The 17,643-nt window shown below is 56.9% G+C and overlaps 1 protein-coding gene across 1 annotated transcript; it reads left to right on the top strand.

Annotated features, from left to right (window-relative positions):
- The first annotated feature begins 2,417 nt into the window (after nucleotides 1–2,417).
- C1QTNF12 (C1q and TNF related 12) lies at nucleotides 2,418–6,448 on the top strand. The gene is given in 12 exon segments (XM_064279914.1): nucleotides 2,418–2,563; nucleotides 2,692–2,815; nucleotides 2,866–3,039; nucleotides 3,207–3,281; nucleotides 3,640–3,714; nucleotides 4,162–4,335; nucleotides 4,451–4,562; nucleotides 4,654–4,805; nucleotides 5,151–5,259; nucleotides 5,597–5,687; nucleotides 5,925–6,003; nucleotides 6,240–6,448. Coding segments are annotated over 12 exon segments (1,410 nt in total). The 3' UTR covers nucleotides 6,339–6,448.
- The last annotated feature ends 11,195 nt before the right edge of the window (nucleotides 6,449–17,643 follow it).

Genomic DNA, 17,643 nt, shown 5'->3' with positions numbered 1-17,643 from the left:
TGTGGGGTCAGGGGGAGTCCAAATGTGCTTCCCGAGACTCAGAGCGGAACGTGAGCATGTGTGGGGCTCAGATACCTGTGGGTGTTCCTTTCCTAGATATGGGTCTCAAGTTCAAGTCTTGAGTCTGTAGGGGGCGGGTTCCCTGGGCCAGCGGAGCCTCGGATGGCATTGTGAGCTTATGCTGTCTTCAGTGACCGGTAGGACCTTGTCCATCTCAGAGCACGTGCTCACATGGACCCACACCTTCCACTGTGGCGGGAAGTCACTGGTGGGGGTAGTTGTGGCTTCTCGCGGGCCTGCCAGGGTCCTGCTATGCAGAGTTGAGGTGGCGATGTCCCCACATGTGTGAAGCCCTTCCTGCAGTGCAAGCCCTTGGGTGCGCATGTGGAGCTGGCCTGGGAGAGGAAGTGAAGCTCGAGTGCGGGCCTTGACTGAGGTCTTAATTCCAGCAGATCCACTTGAAAGACCCAGTCAGAACAGCCTCCTTGGTGTGGGCTGGCGGGGCTCGGGCCGGCCTGTCAGGGAGGGGGCTCACACAGCCTGCTTCTCCAGGGCTGGGGTGGGGCAGGGTGGCCTGGGGTGTCTGGAGTGGGGTAGGGTGGAGCTTTGTGGCAGGGTGGTGGGGGTCTGGGGCTGGCTGGTGGTTTCTGGGGCAGGTGTGTGGGATGGGGGTGTTGGGTGAAGAGAACAAGCAGTTGGACCTCAGCCCCCTGGAGGGAGGGTGGCCTCCTGGGGCAGGAGGGAACCTCCCTCGCTCTTGTGTGGATTTCTCAGGGAGCATCACTCATGGGGACACACACAGGGGCCCTAAGGAGACAGAGACCAGAGGATCAGCTCTGTTGAGTAATACCCTGTGGATGTCTGGCCTGGGCCGGGGTGGCCATGTGGTGCCGCTTGTGGGCAGACGGTGGGGGCCCACTCCATTCTGACAGTGCCTGGCGTGGAGGTTGAAGGCGTGCACCTGGGCAGATGCTGCTCACAGGTGGGGGCCACTCTGAGTCTGCGGAGACCTGGTGGCAGGAGTGTTCCCCCTGCCCCCCGCCCCCATGAGCCTTTAGCTTCCCCTGGACCCCAGACGTGATACCGAGAGCTCTGGCCTTGCTGATCACTGCACCGGGCTTGGAGGGCCTCAGTGGAGCCTTGCCTGCCAGATGCTCTGCTTTGAGCCCTGCCCCCAACATCCACAGGCACTAGCTGTGGATGGGTGCGCATAGGGTCCACTAAGAGGTCAAGTGGTGGGGCTCTTTTTGCCAGCACAGGTCCAGGCCACACGGAGGTGCAGGTCACTGGGCAGGGGGTGTCCAGCTGGCTCCAGCCATGTAGTGGGCCTGAGTTCCCACGGGTGGGTGCAGTGGGTCTTGCTGTGACCCCTGCAAGGAGCCAGCATTTGGCCCAGAACTCCAGGCTGGCTCAACACATGGTTGCTGAAAGCTTATCTCCAAACAGCCCCCTCAGAAACGTGGAGTCCCCACAGAGGCCCTGGGAGCCAGGAGGGCGGAGGGGTAAGCTGGCCAGTGGGCACGGTGTCCTTGCTGCCTTTGCCCTTCTTGCGGACGTCCAGAAACGGGGGAGTTGAGGGGCTCTTTCACCAATGGGGGCGTGCCCAACTCACTTCAGCCACCCACAGCGTGGGACTCAGAGAAGAGGCTGATGCCAATCCAGCTCAGCCTTCAGCATCCCTACCCTCCACTGTGTGGCCACTGCCCACCCCACAGGACCCCTTGATGGCCTTCCCATCCCACTCCCTGCAGCTGGAGGTTGTGCAGAGGGATACCGTCTCACCCTGTGGCCACCCTCTAGCCTGCACTCTTTTTGGAGACCCCCACAGGCCAAGTGCCTGTACAGGGGCCACTCTTGCCCAGGAAGGCGCCTCCTACACACACAGCCAGGGGGAAGTGAAGTCTGGGGGGCTCCTTCCCTGTCCTGCCTGGCTTAGGGCGGCAGGGGGCTGAGAGGGCAGTGAAGTCTAGGGACCAGCTCTGCCACCCACTCTTGCGCTCTAAGTGAGTCAGTCTTCCCAATGGAGAGGTGGTGCCCAGGGTCACCCAGGCCTGGTTCCTGCCAGGAAGGTCCCTGACCCAGGCTGGGATCCTAGGGTCTGTGCCCTGGGCTAGGAAGCCTCTGGAAAGTCATCGGTAGGGCATGGGAGGGGCGGAGCTTGTGAGGCTGTTGGCTCTGTGGCGCCGCGTGGCTGCTGGGGCAGGGGGCTGTCAGTTTGTCATCAAGGGCACCCAACCTGGGGAGGCGCAGGAAGCTGCAGTTATTAGCAAATTGGACCTTGGGGATTGGTGGGGTGGGGGCGGGGCAGGTTAGCTGTTGGTGACCCCGCCCAGGTCCTGGGCTGAGGAGTTCACTGGACAGGGGTAGGGGGCAGAGCTGTTCTTAAAGGAGGAGAAGGGAGGGCCTGGGGAACGAAGATGCAGCTCCTCCCTGACCAGCCCCCTGCCCAACTGCGGGTCAGTGGGGAGGGTCCCCGTCCCCGGCGCCTCTGGGGCGGCCTGGGGGCGGCAGTGGCGGCTGACAGATCATCAGCGCGTGAGCCCTCCCCCTTGGAGCCAACAAGGTTTGGGAGGGAGCAGAGGATTTATTTGGCGGGTGGAGCGTGGAGGGCAGTGTTCAGAGAGGAGGTCGGGCCGGTGTGGCCAGGGTAGACTCACTCCTCCGTGGGCGCCGTGGGTACTGCTGGTACAGGAGCCTTCTGAGCCATGCCGTCTCTGAGCAGACATGCAAGGGCACCCTGGGGCCTCGCCTGAACGCGGGGTCTCCAGGCACCCAGCGCTTCAACTGCCACGCCCCTGAGCAGACCGGGTTTCAGGTCTCAGCACCGCACTGAGCATAGGCCACTGTCTGTGTCGGGAACCACAGGACATGGAGGGCTGGGTGCTGGCTGCAGCCATGGCCCTCCTCTGGCTGCAGCTTGCACCCCTTGGGGGTGTTGGAGCCCGGCAGGAGCCCAAGCGGCCAAGGCAGCCCAGCCAGCGCACCGTGCCCCTCAATGCCACCGTCCCCAACGGCCAGGAGCCCCTCAGCTTCCCCAAGGTAGGCACGGGCTGGGCACACCTGGCCTCCAAGGGGCGCTGGCTGCTGTTGGCACCCCTTCCTGCAGCCCTGTCAGGCTGGAGAGGGGCGTCAGGCAGAGAGCCCCCTCCTCTCTTGCAGCCTGGGGGATGGGGGCTTCCTAGCAGGGCTGCCTTAACCCTTTGAAGCAACAGGCCCAGTATGCCTGGAGCAACCTGCTGCAGAAGGTGGTGGCCATAGGTGTGATTGTGAATGTGCTGGAGGTGAGGAGGGGCCCTGGGTGGGCTTGGCAGTGGGTCCCCAGACCTGCGCTAGGGAATCTCAGACTGCAGGGGCTTTGGCCAGCCTGACCCTTCCTGGGGGTCCTCAAGCTGACTGCCTAGCTCACCCATGAGGAAGGCACCCTGGCTGTGGCCTAGTGCCCACCCCTCAGGTACCAAGTGCCCAGTCTGTTCTGGATCTTTCCAAAACAAGAGACTACATCTATCCCAACCATGGGCCTCTGGGGCCAGGGTCTTCTGAGGGGGTATTGGCACTGACCCCAGTAGCACAGGCCTCAGGGCGCCTGGCAGGCCCCCACCAGCCCTGGCGGCCTTTGATCCCGCCCGCACCGCCTCCCAGGGCGTCTCCGTGGCGGCCTGCCCTGCCTCTCAGCCCACGCAGCCCATCAGGCCTGAGGCCATGTTTTCCAGACGGGTAGGCAGAGGAGGGTCAGATTGAGGAGGGTCAGGGCTGTGGGCAGCAGTGGCGTTCTTGGGCCTAGTCTCCAGGTCGGCGTCCCAGGGAGGGGCAGGGTCTCCCACCTGGGCCCCTGAGCCACAGGCCCCCTGTTCTGCCTCCCCGTGGCCAGGATTGCCCCTCCAGGTTTCTCTGAGGAGGGTGTACCTGGCCATGTGAAGTTGGGGTGCTACAGGCTGGTCCTCCCGAGCGTGCCCCCCACAGACTTGTCCCTCCAGGCCCCTGACCCCTCCTGGGTGCTAAGGAACAGAGTGAGCAGGAGCCCCTACCCCTCATCCAGGGCCCAGGGGACTATGAGAGGAGCTGTGTGGACAGATTGAGAGCCACAGGTGCTTGGTCAGGATGGTTCCTTCAGCTCTGTCTGTAGGACTCCCAGCGATGCTGTTCTGTCTCTGGGACAGCTAGGCACTTCCCTTGGCTGGGGCAGCATACTAGTCCCTCTCCCCTGCCCCACCCCCCACATAGCTACCAGAGGCCTCGGGGCCTGAGTTCTCAGATGCCCGTAAGACATGGCTGGACTTTGTGGGGCGGTCAGACGACACGGTGAAGAAACGATGCCGTGCCAGGGACAAGAAGTCGGTGAGTGCTGGCCCAGCACTACCCTCCAGATCCCGACCTTCCCAGACCCTCTGGGGTGTGCTCAGTGCCCCCCACCCCACCCCTGGCCCTCACTTTCTCCTCTGCCTGCCCCCAGAGAGTACTCCCAGGCCCCCCAGGGCCTCCTGGGCCCCCTGGCCCCCCAGGGTCCCCTGGTGCCGAAATCAACAAGGAGGCCCTTTTTCAGGAGTTCCAGGAGATGCTGAAAGGTGAGGCCGTTGCTGCCGCTTCCCTCCCTCACCCTGGCCTGTGCTCACCCTGTCCTGGCCCGGGCTGGCCATATGTGCCTTGTCCCCTCAGAGGCCACTGAGCGTCGGTTCTTGGAGCTGCTGGGTCCGCTGTTGCCTGAGGGGCCAGGTGGGCGGCTGGTGGCCGAGGCCTTCCATTGCCAGCTGAAGGGCCCTGTGCTGGTAGACAAGAAGATGCTGGTGGAGCTGCAGGGTTTCCAGGCTGTAAGTGGGAGAGCTGGGTGGGGGGCTGTGGGACCAGGGGGCAGCTGGGGTGGGAGGGCCTGGGTGGAGTTTAGGGCTATGGTATGGGGGGGCGCTGGGCACAGAGGCGAGAGCGGCCCTAATCAGGGTTAGGGGCCCTGCTTATGAAGACTCCCCCTTTCACCGGAGCCAGGAGCTGGGTCCAGGAGGTGGCCAGGAGGCAGATGATGCCCCACCAGGCCCCTTCTGCCTCCCCACAAGAGCTAGGGCTGAGGGACTGGGGTATGGGGTGTGGTCCAGGCCTAGAGCCAGGAGGTGCGGGGTGAGGGCCAGGCCTGGAGCTGTGCTAATGCCTTTCCCTTGCAGCCTGCAGCCCAGGGTGCCTTCCTGCGGGGCTCGGGCCTGAGCCTGGCTTCGGGGCGCTTCACAGCCCCGGTGTCTGCCATCTTCCAGTTTTCTGCCAGCCTGCACGTGGGTGAGCGGGAGGAGCAGGGGCTGGGAGACTCTACTTGAGGAGTCCTGCTTGGGGAGGTGGGACAGGGTACGAGGGGTCCTGCTAGGGGATGAGGATGAGGCATGGGGGTCCCCTTTAGGGATCCCGCTTGGGGAGGTGAAGGTGGGATGGGAGGATCCTAGACAGGGTACAGGAGTCCTCCTTGATCTGCTATGCCCCTGGCCTCAGACCAACTCTCCCCAATCCCGGCAATCACTCCTGGGGTGGGTCCCAGGCACTGTGCCCTGAAGCCCCGACCCCCCTCCCCCAGTGGCACCCCTCCCTGGGGGGGCTACTGCAGACTGGGCCATCTCCGCAGACCTTGGAGAGCTAAGGGGTAAGCTCCAGCTGCGGGCGCGAGACATGGTCCGTGTGCTCATCTGCATCGAGTCCCTCTGCCACCACCACATGTGAGTGATGCTGCCCAAGCGCTGCCGCCTCCTGGACCAGGCGCTGGGGCAGGTTCAGCCCTCAGGGTGGGAATCTGGGGCGGGGTTGATCCCATGGAATGGGGGGTCTGGGCCTGGGGCAGGGTGGGGCTCTCGGGGTGAGGGTTTGGGACGAGGGGGAGTTTAGTCCCTTGGGGATGGTCCAGGTCCGGGGTGGTTGCCATGCCCTCACTTGCACCACTGCGGTGTCCTGTCCAGGTCCCTAGAGACAATAACGGGCCTGGAGAGCAACAGCAGGGTTCTCACTGTGCACGTGCAGGGGCTGCTGCAGCTGCAGGTGAGTTGGCAAGGGTCCTGAGACCTGGTTGGGTGGCGGGGGAGCTCTCCCTAGTGCTTGTGTGCTTGGGCCCTTTGTCTGCTGGTTCCCTACCCCACCCCACCCCCAGCATAACAGCTTCCTGCATGGGGCATTGCTGGTGGGCATGTTCTCAGGTATGAGTGAGTTTCCCATGTGGGTGGGGGTGACTTCTTGGCCACCCAGCACCTGTGACGTTTATGGGGGGGTCACCCCAGGCTGGGCAGTCGGCCTCCGTCTTCGTGGACAATGGCTCTGGGGCCACCCTCACCATCCAGAGCAGCTCCAGTTTCTCAGGCCTGCTCCTGGGCATGTGAGACCAGAGGAAGAGATGCCACCACGCTGCTGTCCTCTGTCCACGCCCATGGTTCTGACAATAAAGAGTGAGGGGCTCGAGCCCGCATCACCCTCCGTGTTGCCTGGTCATTGCTTGGCGGTGGGGCCAGACAATTGAGGCTGACCGAGGGTGGGGGTGTGGTGGGGGTGTTATCAATGCTTGACCCAGACTTGACCTCAGGTCTGCAGAGGGGCCCGCAGAGCAGTACCCCCACGTTCATTCACACCCCATCCTGTGGGTGCACATGGCCACAGGGAGTCTGGGGACCTGCTTGTCCAGTGACCACATCGTCTTCTGGAGGTGGTTTGTCACTGGGCTCCGGCCAGGGACATGGCGCCCCCCACGGTTCCCTGAACCTGAGAACCACCCCCCAGAGCCAGCACTGGAGGCCATAGGGGTTGGCTAGCAGGAAAGTGGCGTGATGTGATCCATTGCTCCCACACCCGGGGCACAGAGGGTGAAGGGGTACCTGCACCTGAGGTGCAGGGGATAGTGGTGTGCCCATAATGGGGTGCAGATGGCAAGTTTCGGAGTGCATTTATATGTGGGGAACAGAGGACAATGGGGGAGCCCTTGGGAGGGTCGGGGTCTGGAGCCCAGAGCCCCAGGCCTGCAGCTGGGAGGATCGTACCTATTGGTGGGGGACAGGTGTTGGCAGCAGGCGTTGTGTGCCTGGCTGCTTGTGAGGGGTTGGGTGGGGAAGGGGTGGCAGGCCACTGCAGCAGGCATGTGCAGACCCAATGGTCAAAGACCTGTGGGTTTGGTACCCCCGCCCCCTCCCGCCACCCCCTCTTGGCTCCAGCAAACCCAGACAAAGAATGTAAATTGGCCATAACAGGACGTGCCATGGTCTCCAGCCGCTGAGATAGCATCTCTGGTTGGCACTTGCACTCCCAGGCAGGCTGCTGTGGGCTTGGGGGACCCCAGGTGTGGAGGCAGAGGTGGACTCAGTGGCAGGAGGGTCTGGAAACCCCATTTCCAAGGCTGATGGGGGCTCCCTTCAGGGGCCAGAGGGGGCAGGAAGAAACTGGAAGACAAGCTGGAGCCATTATCCCCCGACACCTGCTGGGGGCAGAGGAGGGCCCTCCCTGAAGCAGCAGTGGGGTAATGGGGCTGCTGATGGAGCTAAGCCGGGCATTTGTCCATACAGCTGATGGGCTTGCCTGTTGACCTCTCCCTGCTCCCCTCTCCCCCCACATGTCAGGGGTGGCGTGGGGTGCCTAGAGGGGAGCTCTGCTTCACAGCGAAGGCTGCTACTCCCTCGTCTGAATGGGAGTGTGCTGGCAGCCGGCAGCCTCCGAAGATCAGGGTCCCCATGGAGGAAGTGGGTGGGAGGGGTACACAGGGAAGGCTGAGGTTGGGAAAGGGGGTGACATCTGCTACTCCCAATTTTGGCATCCTTGTGTGACCACAGGTGCCCAGGAGGGGTTGGGCATAGACCCGGGGCCCTGACCTGCCTTACCTGAGGGGCTCTGCCTTGTAGGGGTAGGAGGTTAAAGTCCTCGGCTCAAGGTTCCCTCTGTGGCCCGTCAGTGAGAGGGAGTAGGGCCACACCCCTCACAGAAGGGGACACTGAGGCTATGCCCAGGAGCTCCAGCCCAGGGCATGGTGCAAGGGCCGATGGTTGGGGTCTGTGGAGGAGACAGAGCAGGGCCTGGACTGGATGGAAGGTGGGGGCACAGATGGGTGCTGGGGTGCAGAGGGGCCGCAGAGGTGGGGAGATTCCTGGGGTAAGAAGGGGCTGAAGTGGGTGGGCACCTGGGGTGGGTAGTGGCTGCTGGGAGGGCCGTACTTTTCTGGTTGGCATTGGATGGGAGGGTCAAGGGGGAGCGCATGGACCCTGGGCAGCAGATCCCTCATTTTGAAGCATCAGGGTTTCCAGGGCTCCTTCCTGTGCCTGACACTGGTCACTTGTTCACCTGAGGACAGCCCCACCCTCCAGAACCCAGCAGCCAAGACCCTGGGGGGTTCCCTTGGTGGTCCTTCTGTGCCAGCCATCTCATCTACCCTGGCCTGGTGGGGGGTCTCGCCTTCTAGGGGGTGGAGGTGACAGGAATGGGGACCCATAACAGCACAGGTGCAGACCAGGCGCAGAATGAGTCGGAGACAAATGGAGCCACGGGGGAGGTGCGGGAACAGCCCAGTGCCTGTGGACAGGGGGCCAGGGCCAAAGGGAGCATCTGTCATCTCTGTCTGCCTCCTCTTCCTCTCCCTGCACTGCCCTCCTAATGGGGTCATTACCCACTTAGCAGTTGCTCCCCTGGAATGTCTTGTCTCCACTGAGCCCCATGGGGGTGGGGAGCAGATCCTTGGGCCTGGCCGGGCATTTGCTGCAGAAGGCATCAGGGGAGTGTGGCCTGGGGTGGTCCAGACCAGCCCTGTGTAGTTAGCCCCAAGAACACAGGCCCGTCCCCCAGTGAGGCAGGGGGTCTGTCTCCCCTGGATTCCCCTGGCTCTGCCCCCGGCTCTGCCCTGGACCCAGCTTCTGGATCATTCGCTCTCTGCCTTGTCTCCTCCCCTAGCCTTGACCCAAACTCTAGTTTTGGAGAGTACCCAGGGCAGTGGGTGGGGTGTGGAGCTCCCCATGAGGGGCCCCAGGCCTTGGAGGTGAATGGGGGATGCCTGTCACAACCACCTAGCCTTAGCAGGGGGCCTGACCACTGCTGATGCTTGTGGTGGGGCACACAGGAGTCTCAGAGGTCTCAGGGAGCCCTGGGAAGGTGTGGGAGTGGAGGGGGGCAGGGCTTCAGAGCCCAGCTTTGGGGTGGCTGCAGTGACTGGCTGTTTCCCATTTCCCGGCGCCTAGTTGGATTTAGAGCCAGAGTGGCCGGCGTGGTGCTGGGCGGTCTTGGGCTGACGTGCTGACCTTTCCGTGCCCCAGAGCAGTGGGGGCCTGGGCTGGCCTCGCTGACTGACCCCAGGGCTGACTTCCCAGAAGTGCTGTCCCAGTCCTGCCAGGCTGGGGGCTGGTCGGGGAGGCGGGGGTTTCTGGGGCAGATCAGTGGTGCGTGTGCTTCTGGCCACCCGCTGAGGTCTCATCTGAGGCTGGGCCCAGGTCTGAGGCCATAGCCCTGGGGTTTGAGTGGTGGACATGCCTCAGCCTTGGGTCAGAGCTAGGGACCCTTGCCCTGCATCTTCAGTGTGCTGCCCTGTACCTGTTTTGGTACAGACAGGAATGTCTAACTTGGGGTAGCTGGAATGTGTTTGGGCCAGGAGAACCAGCCAGCCCTCAGGAGCAGAGGGCAGAGGGAGGGTCCTGCCTGGGAGGGGGGAACTGAGCCCCAGGTCACAGCCTGAGTGAGCCTATGGGTTCCAATGCTGTTGTCCAGAACCCCCCATCCCTGTGGTCCCCTCTGGGGTTGCTAGGTGGGCTGTGGTGGGGGGCTTGCCAAAGAGGCCCTCTCACCCGGGCATGGGCCCTGGGGTACCTGGCAGAGGTGTGGACCTTGGGGTGCAGACAGGATAGGCTGGCTGTTTCTGACCTCTGACCTCATCCCTCTCAGGCAGGACAGGGACTGGAAGGGGAGGTCAACTTCAAGGGCCTTGTCCCCAGCTCTGCCACTGGGAGGGCAGGGGGGAGCACAGCACAGGGGTTCTTGAGTCCTGCCCACTGCCTGGGAAGGTACTCCCATGGTCTACCACACGCTCTGACCCCTGTGACCTGGCCTAGCTCCCTGGCCTTCATCAGAAATTTTGTGTGTCTGGTGGGGGCTGGCCCCCTGGGATACTTGCAGTACCCTGAGGACAGAGCGTAGCCTTGGGGTGCCTGAGGGCATTGGGAACACCTGGGGTGTCTGGGGCATCAGGGGCTGTGTGTCTGAGAGCTGTGTCTGCCAAGGGCTGTGTCTGGTGTCTCTGACTTAGGAGGCTGTGAGTCCCCATGTTGTGTGTTGTTGTTAGGTGCCATCGAGTTGGTTCCAACTCATCGTGACCCTTTGTGCAACAGAAGAAACACCTCCCTATGCTACCTCATCCTCACATTTGTTGCTATGCTTGAGCCCAGGGTTGCAGCCACTGTGTCAATCCATCTTACCGAGGATCTTCCTTGCTTTCACTGACCCTTTCCTTTACCAAGCATGATGTCCTTCTCCAGGGGCCGATCTCTCCTGATGAGATGTCCCAAGTACATGAGACAAAGTCTCGCCATCCTTGCTTCTAAAGAGCATTCTGGCTGTACTTCTTCCAAGACAGGTTTGTTCCCTCTTCTGGCAGTCCATGGTGTATTCAATATTCTTTGCCAACACCGTAATTAAAAGGCATCAATTCTTCTTTGGTCTTCCTTATTCATAGGCCAATTTTCTCATGAATACGAGGCGATTGAAAACACCATGACTTGGGTCAGGGGCACCATAGTCCTCAAGGTGATATCTTTGCTTTTTAACACTTTAAAGAGGTCTTTTGCAGCAAATTTGCCCAATGGAATTCATCGTTTGATTTCTTGACTGCTGCTTCTGTGGGTTGGAAACCCTGGTTGGCATAGTGGTTAAGTGCTACGGCTGCTAACCAAAGGGTCGGCAGTTCGAATCCACCAGGTGCTCCTTGGAAACTCTATGGTGCAGTTCTACTCTGTCCTATAGGGTCGCTATGAGTCAGAATCGACTCAATGGCACTAGGTTTGGTTTTTTTTTGTTTTGGCTTCTTTGGGCGTTGACTGTGAATCCAGGTAAAAAGAAATCCTTGACAACGTGAATATTTTCTCCATGTGTCATGATGTTACTTACTGATCCAATTGTGAGGAGTTTTGTTTCTTTATGATGAGTTGTAATTCATACTGGAGGCTGTGGTCTTTGATCTTCATCAGTAAGTTCTTCAAGTCCTCTTCACTTTCAGCAAGGAAGGTTGTTAATGAGTCTTCCTCCAATTTTGATGCTTTGTTCTTCTTCATATAGTCCAGCTTCCTCAGATTATTTGCTCAGCATACAGACTGAATAAGTATGGTGAAATGATACAACCCTGACCAACACCTTTCCTGACTTTAAATCACGCAGTATCCCCTTGTTCTGTTCGAAAGACTGCCTCTTGATCTGTGAACAGGTTCCTCATGAGCACAATTAAGTGTTCTGGAATTCCCATTCTTTGCAATGTTATCCACAATTTGTTACGATCCACACAGCTGAATGCCTTTGCATAGTCAATAAAACACAGGTAAACATCTTTCTGGTATTCTCTGCTTTCAGCCAAATCCATCTGACAACAGCAGTGATATCCCTCATTCCACGTCCTCTTCTGAATCCAGCTTGAATTTCTGGCAGTTCCCTGTTGATGTACAACTACAACCACTTTTGAATTATCTTCAGCAAAATGTTACTTGCGTATGATATTGATGATATTGTTTGATAATTTCTGCATTCTGTTTGATCATCTTTCTTTGGTATGGGCACAAATATGGATCTCATCCAGTTGATTGGCCAGGTAGCTGTCTTCCAAATTTCTTGGCATAGATGAGTGCGCATCTCTGGTGCTACATCCGTTTGCTGAAACATGTCAGTTGGTATTCTGTCAATTCCCGGAGCCTGGTTTTTCTCCAATGCCTTTAGTGCAGCTTGGACTTCTTCCTTCAATACCATCGATTCTTTGTCATATGCTACCCCTGAAATAGTTGGACATTGAACAATTCTTTTCGGCACAATGACTCTGTGTATTCCTTCCGTCTTCTTTTGATGATTCCTGCGTGTGCCATTCAATATTTTGCCCATAGAATCCTTCAATATTGCAACATGAGGCTGGAATTTTTTCTTTTGTTCTTTCAGCTTGAGAAATGTCGAGTGTGTTCTTCCCTTTTAGTTTTCTAACTGCAGGTCTTTGCACACTTCATTACAATACTTTTTATGGGTTGAATTGTGTTCCCCCCTCCCCGCCCAAAATGTGTGTCAACTTGGCTTGTCCATGGTTTCCAGTATTCTGTGATCGTCCACCATTTTGTCATCTGATGTGATTTTCCTATGTGCTGTAAATCCTACCTTTATGATGTTAATGAGGTGGGATTAGGGGCAGTCATGTTAATGAGGCAGGACTCAATCTACAAGATTAAGTTGTGTCTTAAATCAGTCTTATTTGAGATATAAAAGAGAGAAGCAAGCAGAGAGATAGGGGACCTCATACCATCAAGAAACAAGAGCCAGGAGAATAAGGTGTCCTTTGGACCCGGGGTCCCTATGCTGAGAAGCTCCTCTATTGGGGAAGATTGATGGCAAAGATTTCTCCCAGAGCCAACAGAGAGAGAATGCCTTCTCCTGGAACTGGCACCCTGAATTGGGACTCCTAGCCTCCTAGACTGTGACAGAATAAATTTCTCTTTGTTAAAGCCAACCACGTGTGGTATTTCTGTTATAGCAGCATTAGATAACCAAGACAATACTTTATCTTCTTGAGCTGACCTTTTAAATCTTCTGTTTAGTTCTTTTACTTGATCATTTCTTCCATTCACTTAGCTGCTCTATGTTCAAGAGCAATTTTCAGTCTGCTCTGACATCCATTTTGCTCTTTTCTTTCTTTCCTGTCTTTTTAATGACCTTTTGTTTTCTTCATGTATGATGTCCTGATGTCATCCCACAATTTGTCTGGTCTTCAGGCATTAATGTTCAATGCCTCAAATCTATTCTTGAGATGGCCTCTAAATTCAGGTAAGATATACTCAAGGTTGTACTTTGGCTCTGGTGGACTTGTAATTTTCTTCAGCTTCAGCTTGAACTTGCATATGAGCAATTGATGATCTGTTCCATAGTCGGCCCATAGCCTTGTTCTGACTAATGGTATTGAGCTTCTCCATTGTCTTTTTCCACAGATATAGTTGATTTGATTCCTGCATATTCCATCCATCGGGGTCCACGTGTATAGTTACCGTTTATGATGTTGAATAAGATATTTGCAACAAAGAAGTTGTTGGTCTTGCAAAATTCTACCATATGATCTCCAGCGTCCTTTCTATCACCAAGGCCATATTTTCCAACTACTGATCCTTCTTCTTTGTTTCTAATGTTTGCATTCTAATCTCCAGTAATTATCAGTGCATCTTGATTTCATGTTTGATCAATTTCTGACTGCAGAAGTTGCTGAAAAATCTTCAATTTCTTCATCTTTGGCATTAGTGTTTGGTTCATAAATTTGAATAACAGTCATATTTACTGGTCTTTCTTATAGGTGTATGGATACTATCCTACCACCGACAGTGTTGTACTTCAGGATAGATCTTGAAATGTTCTTTTCCAAAATGAATGTGATGCCATTCCTTTTCAATTTGTCATTGCTGACATAGTAGTACATATGATTGTCCCATTCAAAATGGCCAGTACCAGTCCATTTCAGCTCACTAATGCCTAGGATGTTGATCTTTTTGTGTTCCATTTCATTTTTGATGACTTCCAATTTTCCTAGATTCATACTTTGTACATTCCATATTCTAATTATTAATAGATGTTTGCAGCTGTTTCTTCTCATTTTGAGTCCTGCCACATTAGCAAATGAAGATCCTGAAAGCTTGACTCCATCCATGTCTTTAAGGTTGACTCTAAGGAGGCAGATTTTCCCCAGTCATATTTTGGGTACTTTCCAACGTAAGGAGCTCATCTTCTGGCACTATATGAGACAATGTTCCACTGATATTCATAAGGTTTTCACTGGCCAATTTTTTCAGAAGCAGATTGCCAGGGTTCTTCTTCCTACTCTGTCTTAGTCTGGAAGCTCAGCTGAAACCTGTCCCCCATGAGCGACCCTTCCGGTATTTGAAATACCAGTGGCAGAACTTCCAGCATCTCAATAACATGTAAGTCACTACAGTACAATAAACTGACAGATGAATGGTTGGTGATGTGTGTGGGGTGGGTATCTGTATCTCCCCAAATCTGAGGTCTCCCACACCCAGGAGCCTCCTGCAGCTTGAGGTCAATGAGGAGCTGGGGTCTCCCGCTGCCTGGGTTCTCCTGTAGCCTGGGATCTATGAGGGGCCTGGGTTATCCTCCAGCCTGGGTTATTCAAAACCTGGCTCCTGGAGGTGGATTAGGGACTGGGAAGCCTGTCCTAGTCGCCCCCACCTAACGCAGTCTGTGCCTGCTTCCACCTCTGCCTGTCTGCCTGGCTGGGTGTCTGAAGGTACAGGTGGGCCTGGCACAGGAGGGCTCAGGGACAAAGGGCCTCTGTTCAAGAGGGTTTGGGGTGCAGTCCCTGCTCTGGGGCAGTGACTCATGGGTTCCTCTGGGAGCTGAGTGCTGCAGCAGGTGTGATAACATCAGTTTTGCAACAGCTGACGTGTCATACATGAGCCTGGGGGAGGGTTGCCGCCCATATCCTCTCCCCCAGCACAGCAGTGCGGCTAGGAGGGACCCAGCTGGGGTCCCTAGAGGCTGCTCTAGCTGCTGGACCGGGTTGGGGGGAGGAGAGAATGGGAGGCAGGTGTCAGAGGACAGAACACAACTCCATTCCTGAAGCAAGGCATCTCCAACAGCCTCGCCCCAATCTCTCCGGAGACTTGGCACCTCCCTGGCCCCCCACCAGCTCCCTTACCTGGGCTCGCAGCCCCTCTCGCCCATTCCCAGTTCCAGAGGGCCACTGGAGTGCTGTGTCCAGGTCTGTCCCTGCCTCTGCCCCAAAGAGTGGGGGATATACCCTCAGCAGCAGAACATACCAAGGCCAGACTTGCTGAAGCACTTTCAGGCAATTGGCTTTGGAACTGTGTGCAGCTGGAGAGGCCGCTTGTCTGGGGGCACTGTCAGGGAGGTGGGCCACCCCTGTCACTCATTGGGCTGGAGCCTGGCTCTGACCACTACCGCTCCACACGCAAGGTTCGAGGCTGGATGCTGAGGCAGGGGTGCAGGGTCCAGTGGGGGTGGCTGGGCTGGCTGAGACCCTCAGACGCCACAGAAGGGAGGGGCTGGGGCTTGGGTTTCCTCTTCCTCGGGTCACCAAGCTGGGTCAGGCCTGGGTTGGCAGGCTGGCGGGAGGGGCGGTTGCTACTAGCTGCGCTGCTGCCCCCAAGGCCTAATCCTGGGAGCTGGCTGAGCGCCCTTCCTGGGCTCCTGTCCTGCCGGCCAGCCTACGCTACACTACTCGAGGTGTTTACTCAGGAGGCCGAGGAGGCTGTGTCCGTGGCGCCCACGGTCACACTTTGCAGCTACCAGCCTCTCCTTAGCCTCAGCATTGTCAAGGACCAGCAAAGCCCTGCCATATGGCCCCTGCCTCCCCACCCCTGGAGCCTGGCCAGCAGCAGGGGGCCCAGGGTCCATGCGAAGGAAAACTGCAGGGACTCTGGGCCAGTGCTGGTGGTGCCTATGCCAGAGGTCACCCTGGGCACCACCTGTGAGGGGGAAGCAAGGGCAGGGGGCACACAGGAGAGAAAGAAGGAGCCCTGCCCATCTCATCAAGGGCCCAGGCTAGTGGCTGCCCTCACTGCCCCAGCCTGCCCTCTTGCCCACCTGCCTGCCTGCCTCACTGTTGTCAGTTTCCAGGTCAGCCCCCGCTGGCTACCAGAGCCCCCATTTGGTGTGGGGGCTGCCCAAGTGGAGCTGATTCTGGCCAGTGTGTTCCTGACAGCACCCTACTGACGCTTCTCCCCCTGTCCTACAGAGACCTCAACCCTCAGCATCTCCTAGGCCCCCCGGTGCCCATCACACCCCATCCTTCAGCTTCTGCCGAGGCTATGGTAGACACTGCCGCCCTCTTAGCCTCAATTCTTTCTAGGTCCTGGCCAGTGGGTGCACCTGAGTGGACCCTGGGTGCCTCACGCTGGTGACGGTATGGGTAGGGGAGTGCTGGAAGGAGTCAGAGGGCTCGGGCCAAGACATACAGACATGCACAACAAAGACAGACTCCCATAGAGAAACATGAACAATACACACAGACACAGAGACACAAAAAACACAAACAGACATGCATAACGCAGACACAGATACACACAACACACAGACACACATAGAGATGGACATGCACACCACACACCACACACACTCCTCCTCAGTCATCTGGTGCCGCCCATCCCCAGCCTCACTGAGGAACTAACCGGAACTGACCCAAACCTCAGACTGAAGTTTGTCTCTTTTCCTGACCCTGTCCAAGCTTCCAGAGCCCACCAGGGTCTAGTTGGAGGCTGCCTGTTGCAGGCTTAGGGATGGCCATCCACCCCTACCTGTGCCCTTGGGCTGGTCCAGCTCCCAGCCTGGCGGCCTCTCCCTGAACACAGAGAAGGCCTGAGCCCCTCACCCTGCTGCCCCACCCCAGGTCAGCTGAGCAGGACAAATGAGGGAGGCTGGTGGCTCCCGCTTGGGTAGCCCGCCCTCTCGGATGGATTACCAGGCCATTTGCATCCAGAGTGAGCCCCAAGTCCCTGGAGACTGCCCAGAGCAGGACTGAGGGAACTTGGGGGTGCCCTGCTGCTAATTTGTTCCCATCTCATCTACTTCAAAACATCCTGGTGCCAAAACACAACCGCTAATGGCCACAATAAAAATTTTAAAAAAAGGGAAATAAGTGTTGCTGAGAATGTGGAGAAATTGGAACCCTCGCCCATCACGGATGGAAATGTAAAATGGTGCAGCCACTGTGGGAACCAGTTTGGTGATTCCCTCAGAAAGTAAAACATAGGATTACCATATGACCAGTGATTCCACTCCTAGGCATATACCCCAAAGAATTGAAAACATGTATTCAAACAAATACATGTCCACGCATGCTCACAGCAGCATGATTCACAACAGCCCAGGTGGAAATAGCCCAAATGTTCAGCCACAGATGAAAGGATAAACAAATTGTGGTACATCCATACAGCAGAATGTTATTCAGCCATAAAAAGGAATGAAGCACAATACTGATACATGCTACGACACGGGCGAAACTTGAAAACATCACGCAGAGTGAAAGAAGCCAGACACAAAAGGACGATTGTACGATTCTAGTTATATGAAACATGTAGAACAGGAAAATGCAGAGACACAGAAAGTAGATTAGTGGTTACCAGAGGCTGGAGCAGGGGAATGGGGAGTTATTGCTTAAGGGGCCTGGGGTTTCCTATTGGGGTGATGAAAATGTTCTGGAACCCAGATAGAGGTGTTGGTTGTACAACCGTGTGAATGTGCTAAATGCCATTGAACTGTACACTTTCAATGGTTGCAACAGTAAACTTTGTATGATGTATGTTTTAATGTACACATGCACACCCATGCCACACAGTTAAAAACAAACAACCTCCTGTTCCCATGTCCCATTCCAGCAGCCTCTGGTGGCCAAGGGGATAGCCAGGTGCTTTGAGGGGAGGTAAGGAGGCCCTCCTAGGGGACCCCAGGCAGGCCAGGGCCCCG

Source organism: Loxodonta africana, chromosome 3 (genome assembly GCF_030014295.1).
Source record: "Loxodonta africana isolate mLoxAfr1 chromosome 3, mLoxAfr1.hap2, whole genome shotgun sequence".
Taxonomy (NCBI): domain Eukaryota; kingdom Metazoa; phylum Chordata; class Mammalia; order Proboscidea; family Elephantidae; genus Loxodonta; species Loxodonta africana.
This window is presented reverse-complemented; position numbering and strand designations above follow the sequence as displayed.